The sequence below is a fragment of the Bufo gargarizans genome, chromosome 8 (assembly GCF_014858855.1).
Source record: "Bufo gargarizans isolate SCDJY-AF-19 chromosome 8, ASM1485885v1, whole genome shotgun sequence".
Taxonomy (NCBI): Eukaryota; Metazoa; Chordata; class Amphibia; order Anura; family Bufonidae; genus Bufo; species Bufo gargarizans.
The window spans coordinates 102,088,504-102,113,623 of NC_058087.1; the positions used below are offsets into that span (position 1 = coordinate 102,088,504).

General features: G+C 44.9%; 1 protein-coding gene across 1 annotated transcript in view; it reads right to left on the reverse strand.

Annotated features, from left to right (window-relative positions):
* The window catches only part of MFSD6 (major facilitator superfamily domain containing 6), a 286,969-nt gene that overhangs the window by 29,210 nt on the left and 232,639 nt on the right, over positions 1–25,120 (reverse strand). The window contains exons 5-6 of the mRNA XM_044303296.1: positions 19,899–19,997; positions 14,391–14,671 (exon numbers count right to left, since the gene is read on the reverse strand). Coding sequence (XP_044159231.1) covers positions 14,391–14,671; positions 19,899–19,997 — 380 coding nt within the window. The remainder of the gene's footprint in view (positions 1–14,390; positions 14,672–19,898; positions 19,998–25,120) is intronic.

The following is a 25,120-nucleotide window of genomic DNA, read 5'->3' on the forward strand; positions in this document are numbered from 1 at the left end:
GGTCATGCAACTTACCACCCAAATTAATTTTACCTCCTTTTCTTCTCACTAATAGAGCTTTCATTTGGTGGTATTTCATTGCTGCTGACATTTTACTTTTTTTGTTATTAATCGAACGATTTTTTTGCAAAAAAATGAAATTTTTCACTTTCAGCTGTAAAATTTTGCAAAAAAAACGACATCCATATATAAATTTTTCGATAAATTTATTGTTCTACATGTCTTTGATAAAAAAAAATTGTTTGGGCAAAAAAAGAATGGTTTGGGTAAAAGTTATAGCGTTTACAAACTATGGTAAAAAAATGTGAATGTCCGCTTTTTGAAGCAGCTCTGACTTTCTGAGCACCTGTCATGTTTCCTGAGGTTCTACAATGCCCAGACAGTAGAAAACCCCCACAAATGACCCCATTTCGGAAAGTAGACACCCTAAGGTATTCGCTGATGGGCATAGCGAGTTCATAGAACTTTCTATTTTTTGTCACAAGTTAGCGGAAAATGATGATTTTTTTTTCCTTACAAAGTCTCATATTCCACTAACTTGCGACAAAAAATAAATTCTAGGAACTCGCCATGCCCCTCACGGAATACCTTGGGGTGTCTTCTTTCCAAAATGGGGTCCATTGTGACGTAATTATACTTCCCTGGCAATTTAGGGGCCCATATGTGTGAGAAAAAGTTTGCAATCAAAATGTGTAAAAAAATGGCCTGCGAAATCCGAAAGGTGCTCTTTGGAATGTGTGCCCCTTTGTCCACCTAGGCTGCAATAAAGTGTCACACATCTGATATCGCCGTACTCCGGAGAAGTTGGGGAATGTGTTTTGGTGTGTCATTTTACATATACCCATGCTGGGTGAGATAAATATCTTGGCAAAAAGACAACTTTTCCCATTTTTTTTATACAAAGTTGGCATTTGACCAAGATATTTATCTCACCCAGCATGGGTATATGTAAAATGACACCCCAAAACACATTCCCCAACTTCTCCTGAGTACGGCGATACCACATGTGTGACACTTTTTTGCAGCCTAGATGCGCAAAGGTGCCCAAATTCCTTTTAGGAGGGCATTTTTAGACATTTGGATCCCAGAATTCTTCTCACGCTTTAGGGCCCCTAAAAAGCCAGGGCAGTATAAATACCTCACATGTGACCCCACTTTGGAAAGAAGACACCCCAAGGTATTCAATGAGGGGCCTGGCCAGTTCATAGAATTTTTTTGGGGGGGCATAAGTTAGCGGAAATTGATTATTATTATTTTTTTTCTCACAAAGTCTCACTTTCCGTTAACTTGGGACAAAAATTTCAATCTTTCATGGACTCAATATGCCCCTCAGCGAATACCTTGGGGTGTCTTCTTTCCAAAATGGGGTCATTTGTGGGGTGTTTGTACTGCCCTGGCATTTGAGGGTCTCTGCAATCATTACATGTATGGCCAGCATTAGGAGTTTCTTCTAGTCTCCTTATATTGAGCATACAGGTAATGAGATTTTTTTTTTCCGTTCAGCCTCTGGGCTGAAAGAAAAAAAATGAACGGCACAGATTTCTTCATTCGCATCGATCAATGTGGATGAAAAAATCTCTGCCAAAAAAAAAAAAAGGAGGGGAAAGGCGTCTGCCAGGACATAGGAGCTCTGCCCAACATCCATACCCACTTAGCTCGTATGCCCTGGCAAACCAGATTTCTCCATTCACATCAATCGATGTGGATGAATAAATCATTGCCGGGATTTTTTTTTTTTATATACAAAGTGTTTGCCAAAGCATAGGAACACCGCCACCTCCTCAGCTCATATGACTTGGCAAACGTATATTTTACTGCAGAGGAGAAATCTCGTCTTGCAGTGCCGCATACACCGACTTGCATTGCGCTGTTGTCAGATTACACGCTTCTGTCAGAATGCACATCAGTGCTGCAGCTAGTCGATCGGTTGGTCCACCTGGAAGGTAAAAAAAAAAAAAAAAAACAGGCCGCAACGCAACAATTTTATTAACTTTTGAACAGAACATATAAACTTTAACTTTTTGAACTGAATATTAACCTTTTTGCGTACTGGTGATTTTATTTTTTATTTTTACCTTTATAGGACAAACCTCTCCTTCCCCATGGGACAATGCGCAAATCGCCCAAATATGTGGCGAAGTACATTATGCACTTTATCCCAGGTGAAAGGAGAGGTTTGCAGCAGCTGTATGTGAATGGGCCCTAATAGCCCTGTGTGCCTGTCCTGGTGAGATGTGATCCCTATGCTAAGTGTACCTGTGTGTGGTACTTCCGGAAACACTCTCCAAAGCATAGGGCAGGGTGGTCAGGACAGTCAGGACAGAAATAGCGGGTGTCACGCCTTATTCCACTCCTGCTACAGACACGACATCTTTTTCGGTGTGACGGTTGGGTTGAGGTACCAGAAACGGCATTGGGGAAATGTCGCTTGTGTAGACGGCTAACTACACTGGTGGATGGGGCCACGGAACCTCCTGGATACAGGAGGTTCTCGATGATCTCTTCCTGAAATTTGAGGAAGGATCCTGTTCTCCCAGCCTTACTGTAGAGAAAAAAACTATTATACAGAGCCAATTGATTCAAATATACAGACACCTTCTTATACCAGCATCTGGTTCTGCGGGAAACTAAATACGGAGACAACATCTGGTCATTGAAGTCCACCCCTCCCATGAGCGCATTATAGTCGTGGACACAGAGGGGCTTTTCAATGACACGGGTTGCTCGCTCAATTTGTATTGTCGTGTCTGCGTGAATGGAGGAGAGCATGTAAACGTCACGCTTGTCTCTCCATTTCACCGCGAGCAGTTCTTGGTTACACAAGGCAGCCCTCTCCCCCCTTGCAAGACGGGTGGTAACGAGCCGTTGGGGGAAGCCCGCGCGACTAGTTCGCGCGGTGCCACAGGCGCCAATCTGTTCTAGAAACAAATGCCTAAAGAGGGCCACACTTGTGTAGAAATTGTCCACATAAAGATGGTACCCCTTGCCGAATAAGGGTGACACCAAGTCCCAGACTGTCTTCCCACTGCTCCCCAGGTAGTCAGGGCAACTGACCGGCTCCAGGGTCTGATCTTTTCCCTCATAGACATGAAATTTGTGGGTATAGCCTGTGGCCCTTTCACAGAGCTTATACAATTTGACCCCATACCGGGCGCGCTTGCTTGGGATGTATTGTTTGAAGCCAAGGCGCCCGGTAAAATGTATAAGGGACTCGTCTACGCAGATATTTTGCTCAGGGGTATACAAATCTGCAAATTTCTGGTTGAAGTGGTCTGAGGGGCCGAATTTTGCGGAGCCAGTCAAAAGCTGGGTGGCCTCTGGGACGAGAGGTGCTATTGTCACTAAAGTGCAGGAAACGCTGGATGGCCTCAAATCGTGCCCTGGACATAGCAGCAGAGAACATTGGCATGTGATGAATTGGGTTCGTGGACCAATATGACCGCAATTCATGCTTTTTGTTTAGACCCATGTTGAGGAGAAGGCCCAGAAAAGTTTTAATTTCGGAAACTTGGACTGGTTTCCACCGGAAAGGCTGGGCATAATACCTTCCCGGGTTGGCGGATATAAATTGAGTGGCATACCGGTTTGTTTCTGCCACGACTAAGTCCAAGAGCTCCGCAGTCAAGAACAGCTCAAAAAATCCCAGGGCCGAACCGATCTGAGCTGTCTCAACCCGAACTCCAGACTGGGCGGTGAAAGGGGGAACTACAAGTGCGGCTGAAGTTGGGGACTGCCAATCAGGGTTTGCTAGCACCTCTGGGATTCTAGGGGCTCTACGGGCCCGTCTGTGCGGTGACTGCGACGGGGTAACTACTGCACGTGCCACCGTACCAGCTTCAACTGCCCTTCTGGTGCTCGCCACTTCACCATGTTCTACGGCAGTGCTGGTACTAGGTCCAGGGAGGGCTGCGCTGCTGGTGTATGCCTCACCACGTAATCCGACAGCCCCAGCCCCACTCTGCTGCTCTTGAAGCGGATCCTGCGCAACCTGTGGTCTAACGACAATGGGCCGGGTACGCCTGGTGCTATCAGGGACCTCAACCTCCTCGTCCGAACTTTGGGTCAGAGAGCCACTGCTTTCTACAGGTTCATATTCTGACCCGCTAGATTCATCAGATGAGGGTTCCCATTCCTCATCCGACTGGGTCAGAAGCCTGTAGGCCTCTTCAGAAGAATACCCCCTGTTTGACATTTGGGCAACTAAATTTAGGGGTATTCCCTGAGACTACCCAAGAAAAAAAGCAAGCCTGTCTTACAAATGGGAGGCTAGCGAAGTACCGGAGGCCGCTGCGGTTGATAAAAAATATAAAAACTGATTTTTTTATCGCCGCAGTACGTGTAAAGTGATTGTGCAGTGATAAAAAAAAAAATAATTTGGGTCACTGCGGTGGGGAGGGCGTGGGCGAACGCACGTGTGGGCGACCGATCAGGCCTGATCGGGCAAACACTGCGTTTTTGGGTGGAGGGTGAACTAAAGTGACACTAATACTATTATAGATCTGACCGTGATCAGTTTTGATCACTTCCAGATACTATAAAAGTACAAAAGCTGATTATCGATACGCTAATCAGCGAATGAGTGACTGCGGTGGGCTGGGCGCTAACTGATCCCTAAACTACCTAACAAAGGGGCCTAAACTATCCCTAAAACCTAACAGTCAATACTAGTGAAAAAAAATAAAGTGACAGTTTGCACTGATCACTTTTTTCACTTTCACTAGTGATTGACAGGGGCGATCAAAGGGGTGATCAAAGGGTTAATTGGGGAGCAGGGGGTGATCTGGGGCTAAAGTGTGGTGCTGGTGCTACTCACTGTGTAGCCTGCTCCTCTGCTGGATCCAACCGACAAAAAGGACCAGCAGAGGAGCAGGGAAGCCATATAACAGATCATATTTACTAATATGATCTGTTATCTGGCTTCTCATTGGATTTTTAAAAAATCAGCAACCTGCCAGCAACGATCATTGGCTGGCAGGTTGCTGACGTGACCCCCCTTTAACTTTTGCCGGCCCGCGCATCGCGGGCCGGCAAAGCGCGTCATCTCGCGTCTCGCGAGAGGGCGCGTATATGCGTGACTCTGCGCAGCGCTGCCACTTCCGGAACACGAATCTGCGTTAGGCGGTCCGGAGGTGGTTAAAGTAATGATGGCCACTCGTTTTTCTTTACTTAGCTGCTTTTTTCTTGCCATAATACAAATTCTAACAGTCTATTCAGTAGGACCATCAGCTGTGTATCCACCTGACTTCTCCACAACGCCATTTATAAGGCAAGAAATCCCACTTATTAAACCTGACAGGGCACAACTGTGAAGTGAAAACCATTTCAGGTGACTACCTCTTGAAGCTCATCAAGAGAATGCCAAGAGTGTGAAAAGCAGTAATCAAAGCAAAGGTGGCTACTTTGAAGAACCTAGAATATGACATTTTCAATTGTTTCACACTTTTTTGTTATGTATATAAAATTCCACATGTGTTAATTCATAGTTTTGATGCCCTCAGTGTGAATCTACACTTTTCATAGTCATGAAAATAAAGAAAACTCTTTAAATGAGAATGTGTGTCCAAACTTTTGGTCGGTACTGTATATATATATATATATATATATATATATGAGAGAGACAGAGAGATTGCAAAGAGGCACATTCAAGATGGAGTCCTAGTGTAAAGACAGTCCCCTATGGGATGTGTACCCCACTGATTGGTCCTATAACATGTGACTAACTAGACTCCAGCATAGATCACGTGCTTCAGGTCATGTTGTAAGCATAAGTAGTAACATGAAATCTACAAAAACAATCACATAGGACCCTAATCTGGCTCCATAAACATCTTGAGTAACACATAACATAACATGCTAATGTAATATAATCACAAATCATGGTACGGGGAATAGAAATGTCTACAGAGCTTTGTAGCCATAGAGATGAACATGTACCTGGTTATGAACAGTAGGTGTTGATCCAGCACGTGTAAATCATTGCTGGGGAACAGTATATTAGTAAGTAAAGTAGTGTACTATGTCGCATTCTTCCTGACAAATGTAATTTATGTGATTCCTACACCAAACATGAACACCGTAAAACAATGTCAGTATAAACTGCAGTGGCCGTTCTAATCGTAATGTAGACTAAAATACTGGCGCATGAAATTTGATGTACCCTATGCTGGCATCTAGTCACATGTTGGTATAGAACCAATCAAGGAGGTATATGCCTCATAGGGGAGTGTTGGTACATTAGGACCACGACGGCACCCCTGAGATGACCCCGCCCTGCCAGAGACAGGAAAAACATGCAAAGATGTTAAAAACCCCTCCCCTCCCACCACCTTCAGTGTTTTTCCTGTCCATGTGCAGGACAAATGTGCAGAGAGGTCTTTTTGGATTAGAGGATCCACAGCAGGTGGTCTGGCATAGCTAACAGCTCACTGCCTTTCCTTACACGTACCTGCTATGTTGGCGATACTTGTTAAAAGTAAGTCCTCTGATCCATTGTCAACGGTGCAGGCTGTTAGGTAAGAAGCAACCTGGCAGTTTCTAATTTGGACGTGGGAACCGGGAGTTAATGTCCCTACCAGTGATGCGCTTCCGGCGTCCTTTGGAGCCTATCAGTGGATGGAACGTGGGAGCTGAGTGCTTGCGTCACTTCTGGTGACCCACTTCCAGCATCCAGTGGAACACAGACGATAGAACACATGCTATTCCTGTCGGCAGCAGACATCTCATTGGTGGAGGAGGGGCATTTGCCTGTATTCCTCCTCCACATACCAGCTGTTTCGGGCACAGGATTTAACACCAGCTTACAGGAAATATCTTTTTTCAGCTGAGAGCTGAAGTGGGGCGGTCTCTACCTGGCTCTCCTATTTTCCCTGAATGCTCAGCATGGAGGACGGTTCAGTAAAGCAGCCTCTGCCATCAGCTGGTATTGTAAGTCAATAAGATCTCCCTGGTTTGGGGATTTTTTTCCCCATTTATTCCTATTGTGAGTTTTTTTTTTCTTCTCTTATTTAGGCCTCATGCACACGACAGTTGTGTGTTTTGCAGTCTGCAAACCGCGGATCCGCAAAACACAGATGGCGTCCGTGTTCATTCCGCAATTTTGCGTAAAGGCACGGACAGCCTTTAATATAACTGCCTATACTTGTCTGCAAAGCGCGGACAAGAATAGGACATGTTATATATTTTGCGGATCACGGAACGGAGCAACGGATGCGGACAGCATGCGGACAGCACACGGAGTGCTGTACGCATCTTTTGCGGCCCCATTGAAGTGAATGGGTCCGCATCTGAGCCGACAAAACTGCGGCTCGGATGCGGACAAAAACAACGGCCGTGTGCATGAGGCCATTAGTCTTAGAAAGAGAGTGTAAACCTTCTGCATCTATATGTGCCATATATGGAAAGAAGCAGGATTCATTATATAAGAAGCTGCTTTGTCCTGGGTGTATTCAAAAAGTGTTTCAGAATAAGACTTCAGTGTTTATTAATGACATCAAATTGTTGGTTAAAGATGAAATTCATCCGGCCATGTCTGGGTTATCTGCATTTTTTAGCACCTAAAAAGAGAAATAAGAAATCCAAGGATCATGTACCTTCTGATTCTACTATTTCCTCTCTGACTTTTGGGAAGACCGAGAAGAGGCAGAACAGGATGATGTTTGGTGGTGTACAAAAATGGGACAGTATTCCTAAAATTGATGCTGCAATTGCTAAGTTAATCAAAAATACTTCCATTCCATTTGAGGATTCCTCCCAGCTTAAGAATCAATGGATAGGAAGGCAGAGAGTATAATTAAGAAGACATGGGAATCAGCAGCTGCAATCCTGCAGTTTCCTCTACATGTGTAGCAAGATCTCTTTGTCTCTGGATGGATCAGTTAGAGTCCCATTTAAAAATAAAAAAAACTCAGAGGGAACAGATCTTGTCCTCTTTTCCTCTTCTTAAATCTGCAGCAGGGTTTGTAGCTGATGCTTTTGCTAAAACGGTACACATGGCAGCTAGAATTTCTGGTTCTGACAATTCAGCTATGAGTCTATACCCCTTTTATTCGTCAATATGTTTTCGGGCCAGATCTAGATAAATTTAGAAAAGGCATCAGATAAAAAGAGAGGTTTTCTGGAAGAGAAGGATCAAAAGGATAGGCCTAATAAGAGATTTAAGTTTCAGCCGCAATATAGATCTGATAGAGGTAAATCCGGCAGATAGAGTTTAAAAAAAAATGGGGTAATAGTAGGCCTTCTCTTTTTGTCTCCTCCAAACCATCCACATCCAAATGATGCCATCAGAGTTGGGGAAAGATTAAGAGAATTTGTGTCAGTGGATCCTCCAGACTTCAGAATCAGGCTACAGAATAGATTGTCTCTCTCCTCCCCCCTTAAGATTCATGTTAACAAATCTCCCCTTTACTATTAAAACAAAAAGTTACAGGAGGGTGTTCAGAAACTTCTTCAAGTAGGAGCAATTCAGCCAGTTCCATTAAAGGAGTAATTTACAGGACATTATTGAACCCTATATCTTGTACGGAAACCAAACTGGTCATTTCAGCCAATCATAAATCTAAAATACCTGTACAGATTTATTGCATACAAAAGGTTCAAAATGGACTGATTAAAAACCGCAATTCATCTGATAAGGAGAAATTCTGAGATGGTTACGATAGATGTGAAGGATGCGTACTTTCATATACCCATACATCAAAGTCATTGGAAGTACCTTTCTTTTCTATCAAGGTAGGACAGAAGATTTGTCAGTACCAAATTGTGTGCCTACCGTTCTGGATTTCTTCAGCACCACGTCTATACACAAAAATGATGGCAGAGGTGTCTGCGTATCTGAGATTGGAAGGTGTTAAGCAGGTTCTGTATCTGGACGACCTGTTAATTATTCAATCTCATCCTGTTTCTCACTCCGACCATGTCCTTTTAGTGTTGAAAACTTTACAGGATTTGGGTTGGATAGTGAACTATGAAGAATCAAATCTACTTCCCTCTTCCAGGATAAAGTTCCTGGGGATGTTTCTGGACTCTCAATTACAAAATACCTTTATTCCTCCAGAAAAAATACTAAATCTGAACTCTCTTATAAGAACCAGATTTACCAAAAGGAAAGTAACCATCAGAGCGGCAATTAAACTATTGGGACATATTCCAGCTGTTCCGTGGGCCCAATCCCATTCAAGACCACTCTAACATCTGATTTTAAGACAATGGAACAGATCCATACAACACCTGGACCACAGCATAGTATTATCACATGTAGTAAGGAAATCACTAAAATGGTGGTTAGTCAGGAAGCACCTTCAAAAGGGCATGGAATGGATTTTAGAACTTTACCAGACCATGACCACAAATGCCAGTGCTTGCGGGTACATGTAGCACAGTTGTCTTTTCAGGCGGTTTGGAATCAAAGGATGTCCCTAGAATCCTCAAATCTGAGGGAACTAACAACAGTTCTAGAAGCTCTAAAGGCCGCAAAACAATATGTAAAAGATACACACGTAAAGGCGTTCTCAGACAATATGACGACAGTAGCTTTCATTCAACAAAGGGGAACCAGGAGTCATTTCTCTGCCAAACAGCAGACAAAATTTGTCATTGGGCTGAGAAAAAACTTTGCTCTTTACAGGCAATTCACCTAAAAGGCAGTAATACCAGGAGAATGGGAGTTAGCTCAGGAAGCGTTCGCTCTATTAGTCCAGAAGTGGGGACTGCCACAAGGGGATTTGTTTGCATCCAGGCGAAACCGTAATATAAAAAGCTTTTGCTCTCTAAATCCCAAAGAGAGTCCGCTAGCGGTGGTTGCTTTCTCAATAAAATGGTAACAGACTCTAGGTTTTGCTTTCCCTCCTATACCCTTGCTACCTTCGAAAGATCCAGACAGAAAAATCCAGGACGATCCTGGTAGCCCCCTTCTGGCCAAAGAGGAGCTTGTTTTCCCTTCTAGAGGAGATGTGCCTGGGGGATTACCTGGAGTTACCCCTTACTTCCAGATCTGCTCAGCCAAGATTGACAGCTTGGATGCTGAACGGGCCATCTTAAAAGGGAAAGGAATTTCAGATAAGATTTATTTCTGAAAATGGTAAACATTGTGTCAGCCCAGATATTTTAGAATTTCATTAGAAATTATTAGATTTAGGTCTAAGCCCTTGTACTATAAGTTCAGGTGGCCGCACTAAGTACATTTTTTGACGTTCATCTATCAAAGATAACTTATTTTTAGATTCCCGAAAGCCGCATATAGAATTAAGCCCAAAATATTAAATTTGGTCCCTCCTTGGAACTTAAATCTGTGGCACCTCCTTTTGAGCCCATTGATCAGATATATATTAATCTCCTTACCTGGAAGTTTTTGGTGGCTATCTCCTCGGCCCGTAGGGTTAGTGAAATTCAAGTGTGATCTGCTGTCTTTCCATATTTTCAATCCTTTGATGATAGAATCATTTTTAAACTGTAACCACCTTTCCTACCCAAGGTGTCCTCTTCCTTCCATAGGTCTCAGGACATAATTATCCCCTCCTTTTGTGAAAATTCAGGAAAAAGAGTTCCACAATTTAGATGTTCGGAGGGCCGTACTTAATTACCTTCAGGTGATGGAACCATGAAAGAAATTATTATATATATATATATATTTTGCAGTTAGCTGCTCTCTTCCTTTTATTTAGGCCAGCAAAGACTTCCATATCTAGAAGGATTAAACAAGCTATTTCCAGATGTTACATCTCTATGCAGAAGAAGGTTCCGTCCAAGCTTAGGGCCCCACTCCACAAGATCTTTGTGGGTCTCAGAGAGATATTACAGGTGGTATTAGGTCCCTTCCTGGTAGCAGCTCTTTATGATGGCTCGAGAAGAAGGTTATGGCCACTAAACCCACTCTTAGGCCGCTATCCCAGATGTACAAAGAAATACTCTCCTCACTCCCTCCGGAGCTCCGTTTTGTGACCTCTCTGCGCCTTACGGAGCCGGAAAGAGCCTTTATCTTGGCACATTCGCACGGCTTTAACCGCTGCGTGAGGATTCAGGAGAATTCCTTCAAGCTCCTTAGTAGGTGGTATAAGACACCTGAATTCTTACATAAATTGAACCCGCAAGTTCCAGAAGCTTGTTGGAGGTGCGGCTTGGAAATTGGCTCTTTCTCACATATTTGGTGGACCTGCCAGAATATTCAGCCGTTTTGGAAACTAATTGAGCCTTTGATTAACCAAATATGCAATTCCAGGATTGTCCTGGATGCTAAACTTATTTTATTATGGTGCCTCAATACTACCCTCACCCCTGCCAAAAATAACCTTCCGACCATGTTGCTTACAGCAGCTAAGCTGCTTATTCCTTTCCTGTGGAAAAATGACTCTCCCCCGACTAGCCTTATGTGGACAGACAAGGTAGACCAGATGTACCGTTTTGAGGAGCTAGCACATTGGGAAACTAACTCACGTCCCCGCTTCCTGAAAATGTGGTCTCCATGGAAAACATATAGAAACTTTGCTTAGAAGAGCAGAATTCCCTACTTCCCTGTTCTCCCCCGTTCCATCCCTTCTTGTGTGTTCCCTCCCTATGTTTCCCGTCCCCTTGCTAACTCTTATTTTATGTTTGATAAACATGATTATATATAATGTTTGTACAGGATGTATATGTCGGACTCATATTGTGATTCATTGTCATTGAGCTGTAGTCATGTATAGGCATTTAGCCTCTGCTTTTTCTTTCAATAAAAAGAAATATGGTTAAGATCTTTGTCGGTCTCTTGGGCAGAGAGGGCATCAGCATCTATAGAACAGATCTGTAAAGCAGCCACTTGGAAGCGAGTCCACACTTTCACAAGGTATTATAAAGGTTGATGTTTCAGACACTATGGATTTGGCCTTTGGACTCAAGGTCCAGTCCTTAGTGGTCCCCCCTAAAAACAAGTCCTTTGTTAATTCTCAGAGGTGCCGTCGTGGAGACAACTGGGGAAAAGTGTTATTATACTTACCAGTAATATGTTTCCGGAAGTCTCCACGATGGCACCGGGGAATTTCCCTCCCTAAAAAAGGGTGTGGTATAAAGGTTGTTATTTCTAGATAGATTTTTGGTATGGTTCTCCTAGTGGTTCTTGGTAAGTCACTGAAGGTGGTAGAAGGGGTTTTTAACCTCTTTGCATGCTTTTCCTGTCCCTGGCGGGGAGGGGTCATTGTGCCGGCATACATACATAATTCCTCTGGGTAGCCATCTTATATGCTTCTGGCATATGTAAAAAAAAAAACTGAACTCTCATCTTCCCGAATCCTGGGTCACCTATGATATAGATGGACACTTTTATTACCACTACTCTTTGAGGCCGGCTATAAAAGGTGATAAAAGCTATACCAGGCCCAGCTCATCCTGTTCTTTAAGATAAGATCAGCTCGCTGTCAAGCCTGGCTGGAGCGTGATGTCATTAATTTCCAGGTCTGGTTTGAGGAGAGCTAATAGCCCTTAATTAGCTCTGGGCATAAAACCAGTCCACTTTCATATTTCATTTATGAATCAACTTATGCCCTTTCTGACACCAGATCCAGGCTCTATAGAGTATTGTGGTTAATTGGGTATCAAATATGACTAGAGGATGTGATTCCGTAGCTGACCTATGGGTGGTAGAAGAACTACAGGTCCCTGCATTACCGTGTGTGGTCTCATTCTGCATGTAAATAAATAAGGATCGCAAATATGTATTCTGTATAAAAATATGCCGATGTATCAGGGAGATACGAGCTTAAGTATAATACTCATTGTAGGAACTAAACTTTGATGGGGTCATAAAACACTTGGAGGCCAATCCCTAGGTTTCACAGTCACTCTGCTGCCATTGGCTGACAGGAGTAAGTCTCCTGCCCATGGGAGAGTGAGTAAGTCTCCTGCCCATGGGAGAGTGAGTAAGTCTCCTGCCCATGGGAGAGTTCATAATAATCTGTGCACAAGGACAGAGGAGAGAGACCCATGGAACATCACCAGACACTTAATTGGACATTGACGGAATATCCCTGTATCAGAAGAACTTTGAGGGTCTCCCCTGATACATACTGAAAAGGGGTTTGCAAGGATTCAAAAAGGACATATGAACGACCATCTGAAACCCTCCAGAGAAACTAAGTATTCTTTCATCTTTTTCCCTTTCATTTGAACTGTCGTGATCATTTATATTGTTATTATTATTCTGTAGATTTATAGTCATTTTCATTAGACTTGTATGCACTGCTTTTTACAGCTTATTAAAGATTATAAAATCTAAATAGCCAAGTCTTCCATATTCTAAGCTGCTGAACAACGTACCTTGCCTTTGAAGAGACGTTACCAGGTAGTTAGTTAAATTGCATTTAGGAATTGTAGTTGGGGGTGATTGACTGCGGTTGGTCAGTAAGTGATATCCGGTTCATCCACTGATCTGTGTGATAGTGAATTACCCGGATAGTCGGCTCGTGGACCGGGAACCCATGTGGTGGCAGTTACCGAAGTGTAGTGGGGAGTGTTAGCCGGAGGGTAATACCCCGGTCACGTGAGGTCTCTGTGTGTGCGCAGACTCCGTCACAGACCACTACGTCACAGCTGTGGGATCCGGAGCGATCGGATCCATAGTTTGTGACAGTCATCACTTTTTTGCTATATATATGTACAATGTTTTATGTGACATACATGTTTGAAAAAGGCTGTTTGACCAAAAAGCATCACACATCTGCCAGTATTCTGCTTATGGCAATAAAGTGAAGATTGCCTTGCATCCAAAGAAAGTGCTGATCCCCTTTTACTTGGATGTATGGGTCTGGAACCCAGGATATGAGCACCACCTCCTTCTAGAGTACTGACTAGTTATCGCTACAAACTGCTACAGCACTGATGTCCCCACACTGTGTCTGGTAATGCATCTTGGCTGGCATCAAGTGAATGAGCCTCAGCTAAAACACCATACACAGCCCCAGGACAAGAGTGGAAGTGTTTTTTGGAAGAAACCAGCCATAGTTTTCTAAAGTGATAAAGGACCCTACATGCATGTCCAGCTATCCGGCTCAGTTCCCTTCTGGTAGGAAGCAGGAAATGCCGGAGGGGAACTGTGCCAGAACTGATCGCATTGTTTTCTATGGGATCGTGCACATGAGTTGAGATGTACACAATCCCATAGAAACAGCATGCAGCATATGTGGGACTGGCCTAAACTGTCAAAAGCTGGCCTGTACATATTTCCAAACTTTTCCAAGTTCTCTGCCTTCCATGTTAGAAATGGGTTTCTTAGGTGGACACTTAGTGTATGATAGATAATACCATAGCTGCCAATATAGGTCCTGTCCCCCATGACCATCCCAAAACACCCAGACTGTAAATTTCCACAAACTCCCTTTGCATCAGTCCTGACATCACATAACACACACTTCACATATGGACAGTACCTGCAGTGGCTGAGTTTCGGGGACAGGGTTAGTTTTGGCAAGTGCCAACATTTCCTTTATCTGATAAAAGGCATAAGCAAGGTTGACCCAAGGAGACGAGCTTATCCCCCAGGCTGGTCTGTTGACATCCTCTTGTTCCTCCTGGTGCCTCGTCTTTTTTGCGGGAAGTTTGACTTGAACACTCGGCATAATGTTCTCAGCGTGCTGTGGTACAAGGTTGATAGTTGCTATGGGAACTGGGCTGGAGGGAACAGGAATCCTTTCCGCCAGCATAGATGAATCTGCAGTAAAATCATGGTGTTAGGGACATTAAGGAAGACATCTGGAATATCAGAGAAGGAAACCACATTAAACCAATCACATTCATTCTGGTTGGCAGCAAAAGACAAATAGCCAGGAACTGGGTGGATCACTAACGCAGAGATAACAGTGGTGGTGCCTACTTCTCTGGGCAAGGAGCTACTTTCTATTAGCACTGTAACTCTGACCGAACATACATTTCTGACACTAGAAGAGGGAATTAAAAGAATTCTGTCATTAGGTTTGACCCCTGAAAATGACTTACTGCCTTAAATAGGTAGGGTGGAAAACTGATAAATGGATATTCTAGTAACCTCAAGTTATACCCCACCAATCCCGAAAACGGGGTCCCTCCCCATCCTGATGTGGTATGTCGAGAAGGTGTCCTGCCATTCCATTCCTTCTCCATGTTACTGCCAGAGATTACCAAGAGCAGGCGGAGGAGATGAGGAGCATTCAGTGCAGAGAGCCCAGGACACGGACGTGATGTGGTGAAAGGAAACCCCCTTTCCTTGGTCATACAGCTAGTATGACCAGGGCCGGCGTCATAACCAGGCATCCCCGGGCAAGTGCCGGGGCCCAATGCTCCTGGGGGGGCCCACTGAGCTGCTATGAGCACTTCCATCAATACAGATAGGAGCTCTCACTGCTGTCACTTCACTTACGCAGTACCCCTTTGGTGGGGCCCTCTGAGCTGCAGAGACTCAGACACGCCCCCTCTACACAGGACACACCCCCTCTACACAGGACACGCTGCCTGAGGAGAGAGACCCAGGGCTGGAGCTGGAGCAGAGAAGTGTGAAGACAGTCTGTGAGTGAGTCTGCACTGTGACTGTCTCTTGTCTGTGGGACAGAAGGGGGGGGGGGGGGGGGAATCTTCGATCGGCTGCTGCTTCATTCTATTTAGTTGTGTTACTGTTTTATTAAGCAGTTTGTCTCCATGACACCTGCCCCCCCCCCCCCCCCCACATATCCTGTCCTATCTCATCCTCATGGGGCCCCTGCTGTCTCCTTTCCTCCCTCATGTATCCAGGGCTCCTGTTTCACCCTCCTATCTCCTACTGCTGCCCTGCACAGACCTCCTGCCCCTACTTCTTGTATGAATCCCCCTCAGAGCCCCTTCCCCCTACTTGCTGTGTCCACCCTTCCTGTCCATCCAGGGCCCCTGTCTCACTCCTCTGCCTCTCATTATGGTGGCATCTGAACAGCATTCACTATAAGGACCTTCTAACGTCACAGGGTCATGTGACTGTGCCCCCCACCCCGTACTGGGCCCCTTTATACCCTGCATTGTGCCCTCTTACCACACCCTGTGCAGTGCCCATAGTCATTCCCTGTACTGTGCCCTCTTATACCCTTTTATCCGGTCACTGTATGGTGGTTTTATCATTGTATGGCGGTGTTATCACTATATGGCGGTGGTATCCAATAACTGCATGGCCATAACTGTATCCCCTTCCCTGCCCACACCACTTTTTTTAGACCTGGCATGAGCGGGAAAAGATACAGATTGCAGTGCTAAGGACCTTTGCGCCACAATCTGTGTCAGAAATACGCCTCATATAGACGTATTTCTATATAATAAATGACCCCCTAATTGTATTATTATTTGGGGGTAGCGCTAATATCTTTATATTATATAGATTCTAGTGTATTATACTGTGTCCTGTATTTCCCAGTAGAAAATGATCCTTGGGAAGCCGTGTCCTCACCCCTGACCACCAGGACCAGGTAGCGCTCTGTCAGTACATGGCGGCCTCCCCTCTCCGCCACGCTGCTCCGCTGTGTACTGGTGCTTATTCTGACATTAGGGCTGGGTTCACATCCCATTAGTGCCATCCATTTAATGTATACCAAAAATGTATGCGTTAACAGATGCCTCAGACTGATGCCGTACAGCGGCGTCCGTTCACCATACAATCTTCAGACTGATGCCGTACAGTGGCGTCCGTTCACCATACAGTTCCATTGTAAAAAAACATATACGTTAACGTATGCATTTTTTACTTGACTCTGCAGGATACAAAAACGTGGAGTGCTGCACATTTGTATACATCAAACCGTAGGAAAAACGTGATGTGAACACACATTGGGGGGGAGGGGGGCGTACTAAAATTGGCTGTGGGGCCCAGTCAGTTCTAGCTACATCACTGCACATCTCCTTCTCTCTTCCAGGCCTGGCTCACTGCTGCAGCAGGAGCCAGGCCATGAGGAGAGGAGCGCAGGGAGCTGCGGTTAGTGAATGACAGGACCACCAGCTCCCCTGCAATGATCGGCATGTGAGGGGGCCACTGGGGGGTCATTCATCACACTGTGAGGGCCCCTTACACAGTATAATGACTCCCAGTGCCCCCCATTTAGTATAATGATCCCCATTGACACTCCATTTAGCATAATGACCACCAGAGCCCCCATTAAATATAATAACCCCTCGTGCCCCCTCCATACAGTATAACCCCCAGTGTGGGGGCGACTGGGGGTCATTATTCTGAATGGAGGGTCACTGTGGTGTCATTATACTGTGAGGGCCCTTTACATAGTATAATGACCCCCAGTGTCCCCCATTTAGTATAATGATCACCAATGACCCTCCATTCAGTATAATGACCCCCCAGAGCCCCCTCCATACAGAATTCCCCAAGTGTGGGGGCTACTGGGGGTCATTATTCTGAATGGGGGCGACTGGGGGTTATTATTCTGAATGCAGGGCCACAGGTGGTCATTATACAGTGGGGGGGGGGGGGAATTGGGGGTTCATTATACTGTGTGAAGGGCCACTAGTAGTCATTATACTGTATAGGGGCCACTGGGGGTCATTATACCATGTGGGAGCCACAGGGGGACATGTCAATGTAAAAAAATGCCTCATGGGGGCCCACCGGGATTTATCGCCCAAGGGCCCACATGAACCTGGAGCCGGCCCTGAGTATGACCATTCACCTAGTCATGTCCAAACTGCTCTACACCTCACTAATCGACCACTGTAAGCCGTTTTCAGTGGTGTCCCATTACCGTAATAACAAGACAAAGACATGGCTACATCACATGCACAGTAAATTGAAAGCTTATTAGCAATCGGTCATCAATAAAAGATAGAAATTTGAGCTTTAGACACACCATTACCATGTAAATTTTTGATGCATTGCTCATATATGACCATGCATTCTCACTGCAACATGGCTCCATTCAAGTAAATAAAGCTACACAGCAGTTTCATGCACAAGAGGTGGCTGCGAGCACCACTGTACAGGGGCACAAAGTGATCATATACCAATAACATATCCTAGTCATGTGCCATCCATGTAACAGTCGGAAACCAGACACTCTCTAATCCAGTCTCAACAAATCTGCATTCTCTTGGCTTTCCTAAGGTGGAATTTGCAAAAGCTTTAGCCATCGTTTTTTTACAGAGTAAAGGCTCATGCACATTTTTTTGTCCGCATCCAATCTGCATTTTTTGCAGCTCAGGTGTGCTAGGGCTGCACGATATGGGAATTTTGTGCGATTGCGACTAGGGCCCTAAAAATTGCGATAACGGTATGCGATGCAATATTTTAAGGGAATTGTGCTAGAGGTCTATTTGCTTGGATTTTCAAGGCAAAAGCACACACAAATTACTGATAATGCTGAAATGTAGTTATGCTCAACTCAAGAACTGAAATAAAACATATTTTAATAAATTAAATAGCATTTGCATTACTGCAAAAGCACAAAATACAAAACTTGCCATTTTCTTAATAGCACTGCACAGAACAGATAAATAAAATAGAATAGATATAAGAACATAAGATTTTACGAACACTGAACAAACAGGAACTTTTTAAAGAACACCATAGTCAGCAGCAGCAATATAAGGTAATATACCATATTTTTTGCACTATAAGACGCACCTGCCCATAAGACACACCTAGGTTTTTGAGGAGGAAAATAAGAAAAAGAAATGTTTTGAACCAAAAGGTGTGCTTTTGGTGGGTTTTGAACTTATGGTGGTCTGTGGATGACACTGTTGAGGGGGGGGGGGGGGAGATAGGTGGATGGCACTGTTATGGGGGCATCTGTGGATGACACTTTTATGGGGCCATCCACAGATCCCCCCCATAACAATGTCCCTGCAGTATGAATGACCCCCAATACAGGGGCTGGGGGCCGGCATCTTGATTAGGAATGACAGCGGGGACCGGTGCAGTCCCTGTATTGTAATGCACCAGACCCGCTCACTGTTGTATAATCTTATCTAACCTGTAGGCATTGTTAAAATATAATAATCATGTGTAATCCAGCTGTATTACTTACAACTAAGTTGAATAGCAGAAAGGAGGGAGGAGGCAGGCCGGGAGGACAGGCGGGCGACGCGTCACTTAACGTTACGCGCCCGGGCCGCCTGCTTAATTTGTAAAGTAGGCGACGCAGGTGCATGACGTAGTGAGTAGCGCGCCACCCGCCCGCCCTCCCTCCTCTCTGCTACAGAACTTAGTAACCGGTGCATTAGAATACAGGGACTGCACCGGTCCCCGCTGTCATTCCTAATCCAGATGCCGACCCCCAGCCCCTCCTCCCTCTGTTGATACACCCGCCGACCGCACTGTGCGGCATCGCGGCGGCCATGTATCATTGTAGGTAATAGCAGCATTTTTGTTTCGGCCAAATCGCCATATCGCAATCGCTGATTATCGCGATACGATTGCTTTGGCGATATATATCGTGCAGGCCTGATGTGGACCTATTCACTTCAATGGGACTGCAAAAAACGTGGACAGCACACTGTGTGCTGTCGGCATCCGTATGTCTATTCTGTTGCAAAAATATAGAACATGTCCTATTCTTGCCTACATTACGGACAAGGTTAGAACTGTTCTATTATATGTCCTGACTTTCCGTTCTGCAAAATGTGGATTGGACACGCCTGGTATTTGTGTTTCGCGGATCCACAATTTGCAGACCACAAAGATTGTTAGTCGTGTGCATGCTTCTGGGTCTGTGTGGCTGTGCTGTAAAATATAGGACATGCCCAATCTTTGACTGCAACATGCGGATTGTGGACCTATTGAAGTTAGTGGGTCTGCACTGTGGTGCGGAATGCACACAGCCCATGTCCGCTGTCCGTAAAAGACACGGCCGTGTGAATGCTGCGTACTGCACAGCTGATCGTGATTAACACTTAAAATTTGTTAATACAGAAATACAGGGAAGGAACAGTTTGCAGCATACCTTCTTCTTTCTGAGGAACTGCTACCCACTGAATCAGTGCAAAGAGAAGGAGAATGACCAAAGAAGCCATACCGATCCCCCTGAATGTTTCTGCAGCACCTGGAATGGCAAAAACACACATGGCAGATAGATCTAGAAGTATCAACACCCAAACCTGTTACCATGAAAAGGCAGCATGTAATAGAGACCAATAGAGATCCAGCGTGAGTTATAAAAGCATAACCCTTTACTATATAACATCTGTTATTAATACATCGTCTGCATGTAAACTGCTTACGCGTTATGACTGACTGTAGCTCATTCCATATATAGGTGCATAATGACTGGTTCAGCTATGCGATTATTAGCATGTGTGTCAAACTACTACTAAAGCTGGATAACAAGGATTTAAAGGAGTATTTCAGTTATGGAATGTCAAGTCGACTACCTGCTCCAGTAGAAATGAATAGAGTAGCATGGCGCTTTTCCAACCAGCCACTCACTCCATTTCAGGGGGCTCCACAGGGTACCCAGCCCCTGTTCTTGTGATTGGTAGGGGTTCCCAGCATTAGGACCCCCAGTGATCTGATAGTTATCCCAAGGACTTTCTATAGCCAGAATACCTCTTTAAATGCACCCACAGAAGGAGCTGAGCACAATTAAGTATAGCTAACAATGTACATACAAAAACAGCCAATATATAGCATTTAAATATCTCTGATCCACGAAGTTATAAATATACATACATTAATAATGAAACATAAGATCATTCAAACATGTAGGAACATGTACAGTCGTGGCCAAAAGTTTTGAGAATGACACAAATATTAGTTTTCACAAAGTTTGCTGCTAAACTGCTTTTAGATCTTTGTTTCAGTTGTTTCTGTGATGTAACGAAATATAATTACACGCACTTCATACGTTTCAAAGGCTTTTATCGACAATGATATGACATTTATGCAAAGAGTCAGTATTTGCAGTGTTGGCCCTTTTTCAGGACCTCTGCAATTCGACTGGGCATGCTCTCAATCAACTTCTGGGTCAATTCCTGACTGATAGCAACCCATTCTTTCATAATCACTTCTTGGAGTTTGTCAGAATTAGGCCTCATGCACACGACAGTTTATTTTCACGGTCCGCAAAAACGGGGTCCGTAGGTCCGTGACCGTTTTTTCGTCCGTGGGTCTTCCTTGATTTTTGGAGGATCCACGGACATGAAAAAAAAGTCGTTTTGGTGTCCGCCTGGCCGTGCGGAGCCAAACGGATCCGTCCTGAATTACAATGCAAGTCAATGGGGACGGATCCGTTTGACATTGACACAATATGGTGCAATTGCAAACGGATCCGTCCCCATTGACTTTCAATGTAAAGTCAGGAGTCCCTTTACTTTCACAATTGCATTCATATAATGCAGACGGTGGCTCCGTTCAGAGCGGATCCGTCTGCATTATATTGTTAAAACATTTCTAAGTGTGAAAGTAGCCTCAGACGGATCCGTCCAGACTTTACATTGAAAGTCAATGGGGGACGGATCCGTTTGAAAATTGAGCCACAGTGTGTCATCTTCAAACGGATCCGTCCCCATTGACTTACATTGTAAGTCTGGACGGATCCGCTTGCCTCCGCACGGCCAGGCGGACACCCGAACATAACTTGAAGCGTCCCCATCACCATGGGAACGCCTCTATGTTAGAATATACTGTCGGATATGAGCTACATCGTGAAACTCAGATCCGACAGTATATTCTAACACAGAGGCGTTCCCATGGTGATGGGGACGCTTCAGGTTAGAATATACTGAAAAACTGTGTACATGACTGCCCCCCCACCCTCCCTCCCTCTATTGTAATAAATCGTTGGTGGCACAGTGTGCGCCCCCCCCCCTCCCTCTATTGTAATAAATCGTTGGTGGCACAGTGTGCGCCCCCCATCGCTCCCCCCCTCCCTCTATTGTAATAAATCGTTGGTGGCACAGTGTGCGCCCCCCCATCGCCGCCCCCCTCCCTCCCTCTATTGTAATAAATCGTTGGTGGCACAGTGTGCGCCCTTCATCGGCCCCCCCTCCCTCTATAGCAGTAACAACATTGGTGGCAGTGTGCGGCCTCCCATCCCCCCCCCCCCAATCATTGGTGGCAGCGTAGTTCCGATCGGAGTCCCAGTTTAATCTCTGGGGCTCCGATCGGTAACCATGGCAACCAGGAAGCTACTGCAGCCCTGGTTGCCATGGTTACTTAGCAATAGTACAATAGTAGAAGATTCATACTTACCTGCTTGCTGCTGCGATGTCTGTGACCGTCCAGGAGCTCCTCCTACTGGTAAGTGACAGTTCTTTAGCAATGCGCCGCACAGACCTGTCACTTACCAGTAGGTGGAGCTCCCGGCCGGACACGAACATCGCAGCAGCAAGCAGGTAACTATGAATCTTCTACTATTGTACTATTGCTAAGTAACCATGGCAACCAGGACAGCAGTAGCGTCCTGGTTGCCATGGTTACCGATCGGAGCCCCAGCGATTAAACTGGGACTCCGATCGGAACTCCGCTGCCACCAATGATCGGGGGGGGGGGGTGAGTTGGGAGGCCGCACACTGGCCACCAATGTTGCTACTGCTATAGAGGGAGGGGGGGCCGATGGGGGGGGGCGCACACTGTGCCACCAACGATTTATTACAATAGAGGGAGGAAGGGGGGGCCCGATGGGGGGCGCACACTGGCCACCAAGCTATTATTACAATAGAGGGAGGGAGGGAGGGGGGGGGCCACACTGGCCACCAATGATATTCAAACTGGGGAGGGGGGGGGGTCTGCCCCCTGCTGCCTGGCAGCCCTGAGCTCTTACAGGGGGATATGATAGTACAATTAACCCCTTCAGGTGCCGCACCTGAGGAGTTAATTGTGCTGATCACGGCCCCCTGTAAGAGATCGGGTGCTGCCAGGCAGCAGGGGGCAGTCATGTACACAGTTTTTCAGTATATTCTAACTAGAAGCGTCCCCATCACCATGGGAACGCTTCTGTGTTAGAATATACTGTCGGATATGAGTTTTCACGAAGTGAAAACTTAGATCTAAAAAAGCTTTTATGCAGACGGATCCGAAGATCCGTCTGTATGAAAGCAACCTATGGCCACGGATCACGGACACGGATGCCAATCTTGTGTGCATCCGTGTTCTTTCACGGACCCATTGACTTGAATGGGTCCGTGAGCCGTTGTCCGTCAAAAAAATAGGACAGGTCATATTTTTTTGACAGACAGGATTCACGGATCACAGCCTCGGCTGCAAAACGGTGCATTTTCCGATTTTTCCACGGACCCATTGAAAGTCAATGGGTCCGTGAAAAAAAAACGGAAAACGGCACAACAGCCACGGATGCACACAACGGTCGTGTGCATGAGGCCTTAGTGGGTTTTTGTTTGTCCACCCGCCTCTTGAGGATTGACCACAAGTTCTCAATGGAATTAGGATTTGGTGAGTTTCCAGGCCATGGACCCAAAATGTCAACGTTTTGGTCCCGAGCCACTTAGTTATCACTTTTGCCTTATGGCACGGTGCTCCATCGTGCTGGAAAATGCATTGTTCTTCACCAAACTGTTGTTGGATGGTTGGAAGAAGTTGCTGTTGGAGGGTGTTTTGGTACCATTTATTCATGGCTGTGTTTTTGGGCAAAATTGTGAGTGATCCCACTCCCTTGGATGAGAAGCAACCCCACACATGAATGGTCTCAAGATGCTTTACTGTTGGCATGACACAGGACTGATGGTAGCGCTCACCTTTTCTTCTCCCTTGTGCTCGTCAACATTCTCACCGAGTTAACAAGACGATTACTGAAATGATCTCAGCAGGTCCTTTAATGACAGCAATGAAATGCAGTGGAAAGGGGATTAAGTTAATTTTCATGGCAAAGAAGGACTATGCAATCCATCTGATCACTCTTCATAACATTCTGGAGTATATGCAAATTGCTATCATAAAAACTTAAGCAACAACTTTTCCAATTTCCAATATTTATGTAATTCTCAAAACTTTTGTCCACGACTGTATATTAACAGTTAAGATCCAGAAAGATTCTCGGTCTAGCAGATGTTGTTTGATGTCCCCACCCCTAGATGGAATTCTCACCCATATGATTCCACATACCCTGAAAGAGGCAACCTTGCCTCCATGACATTCTCTAAAGTTTTTTTGCTGCTACAGAAATGCTGTGATTGTTATTTTTTGCTACATCATGTGAAAAAATGCTCTAAAATGTGTGTTGTGCACCAACTGGATGTACTGCCTACATACTGTTTACTGCAAAAGTGCAGTAACTACTGACTCCATGTTAAAATTAATGTCTAACATGAGTACACACTCTGCAACATCTAAAAGATCCCATGCAATGCAAACAGGTTGTGTGTGAATTAGGTGAAGGAAGACAACTAGGAGAAACCTATCGCCCTATAGAGGGTGCATTTCTATATACAATTTACAACCATTATGTAAAAGTTGTTCTAATTCATCATCTTCAAATAATAGAGGCAAATATCACAATGCCAGATTCTAGGACAAATAGGAAAGTCAATGGTGCTTTTGTTCGGTGATTAGAATGTTCTTGGTGAGACATTTTGGTGGATTTATTAGTGTCTTGCTTCTGCAAGCATATGAAAATATTCTGAATTCTTTATAATTGTTTCACCCAGGAAAATGGCTCTCAGTGTGTGTGTTGGATGATTTGTATGGGCATGTAATGTAGTGCTTCCAGAGATCTCCTTTCTATAGGTAGAAGTTACTGTATTCTTGTGTGTTCCACTCTCTCAGAAGATTCAAATCTAAGAAAGTAATCTATGTTGAAGATTATATGTTAAATTGCAGATTGTAACTGTTCTTATTTAAAGAAAATTTGGGTCAGGTGCAGCACAACCAGGAAGGTCCAGGCTTGAAGGCAAGTTTATTGCTTTTATTAATTTATAGTTTCCACAGATTCTGCGTTTCTGGGCGGGAACTGTTCCTCCCTCAGATCAGGAAACAAATTATTTTTGGGGTTCGTCAGGAGTCATGGATATTGTCAGAGTGCTGTGTTTTCAATTCTAAACAGAAGCCAGAGTACAGATGTGAAAAAAGCCTTAGGTGGTTGGTGTTCCCTGTACTGTATTTGTATACAGACTAGAACATTATGGAGGTATCATAAAGGGACAGCATACAGAGTCCATGAACACTAACCTTCAGGGCATAAATAAAAACGCAATATGGTAAGGATGTACATTC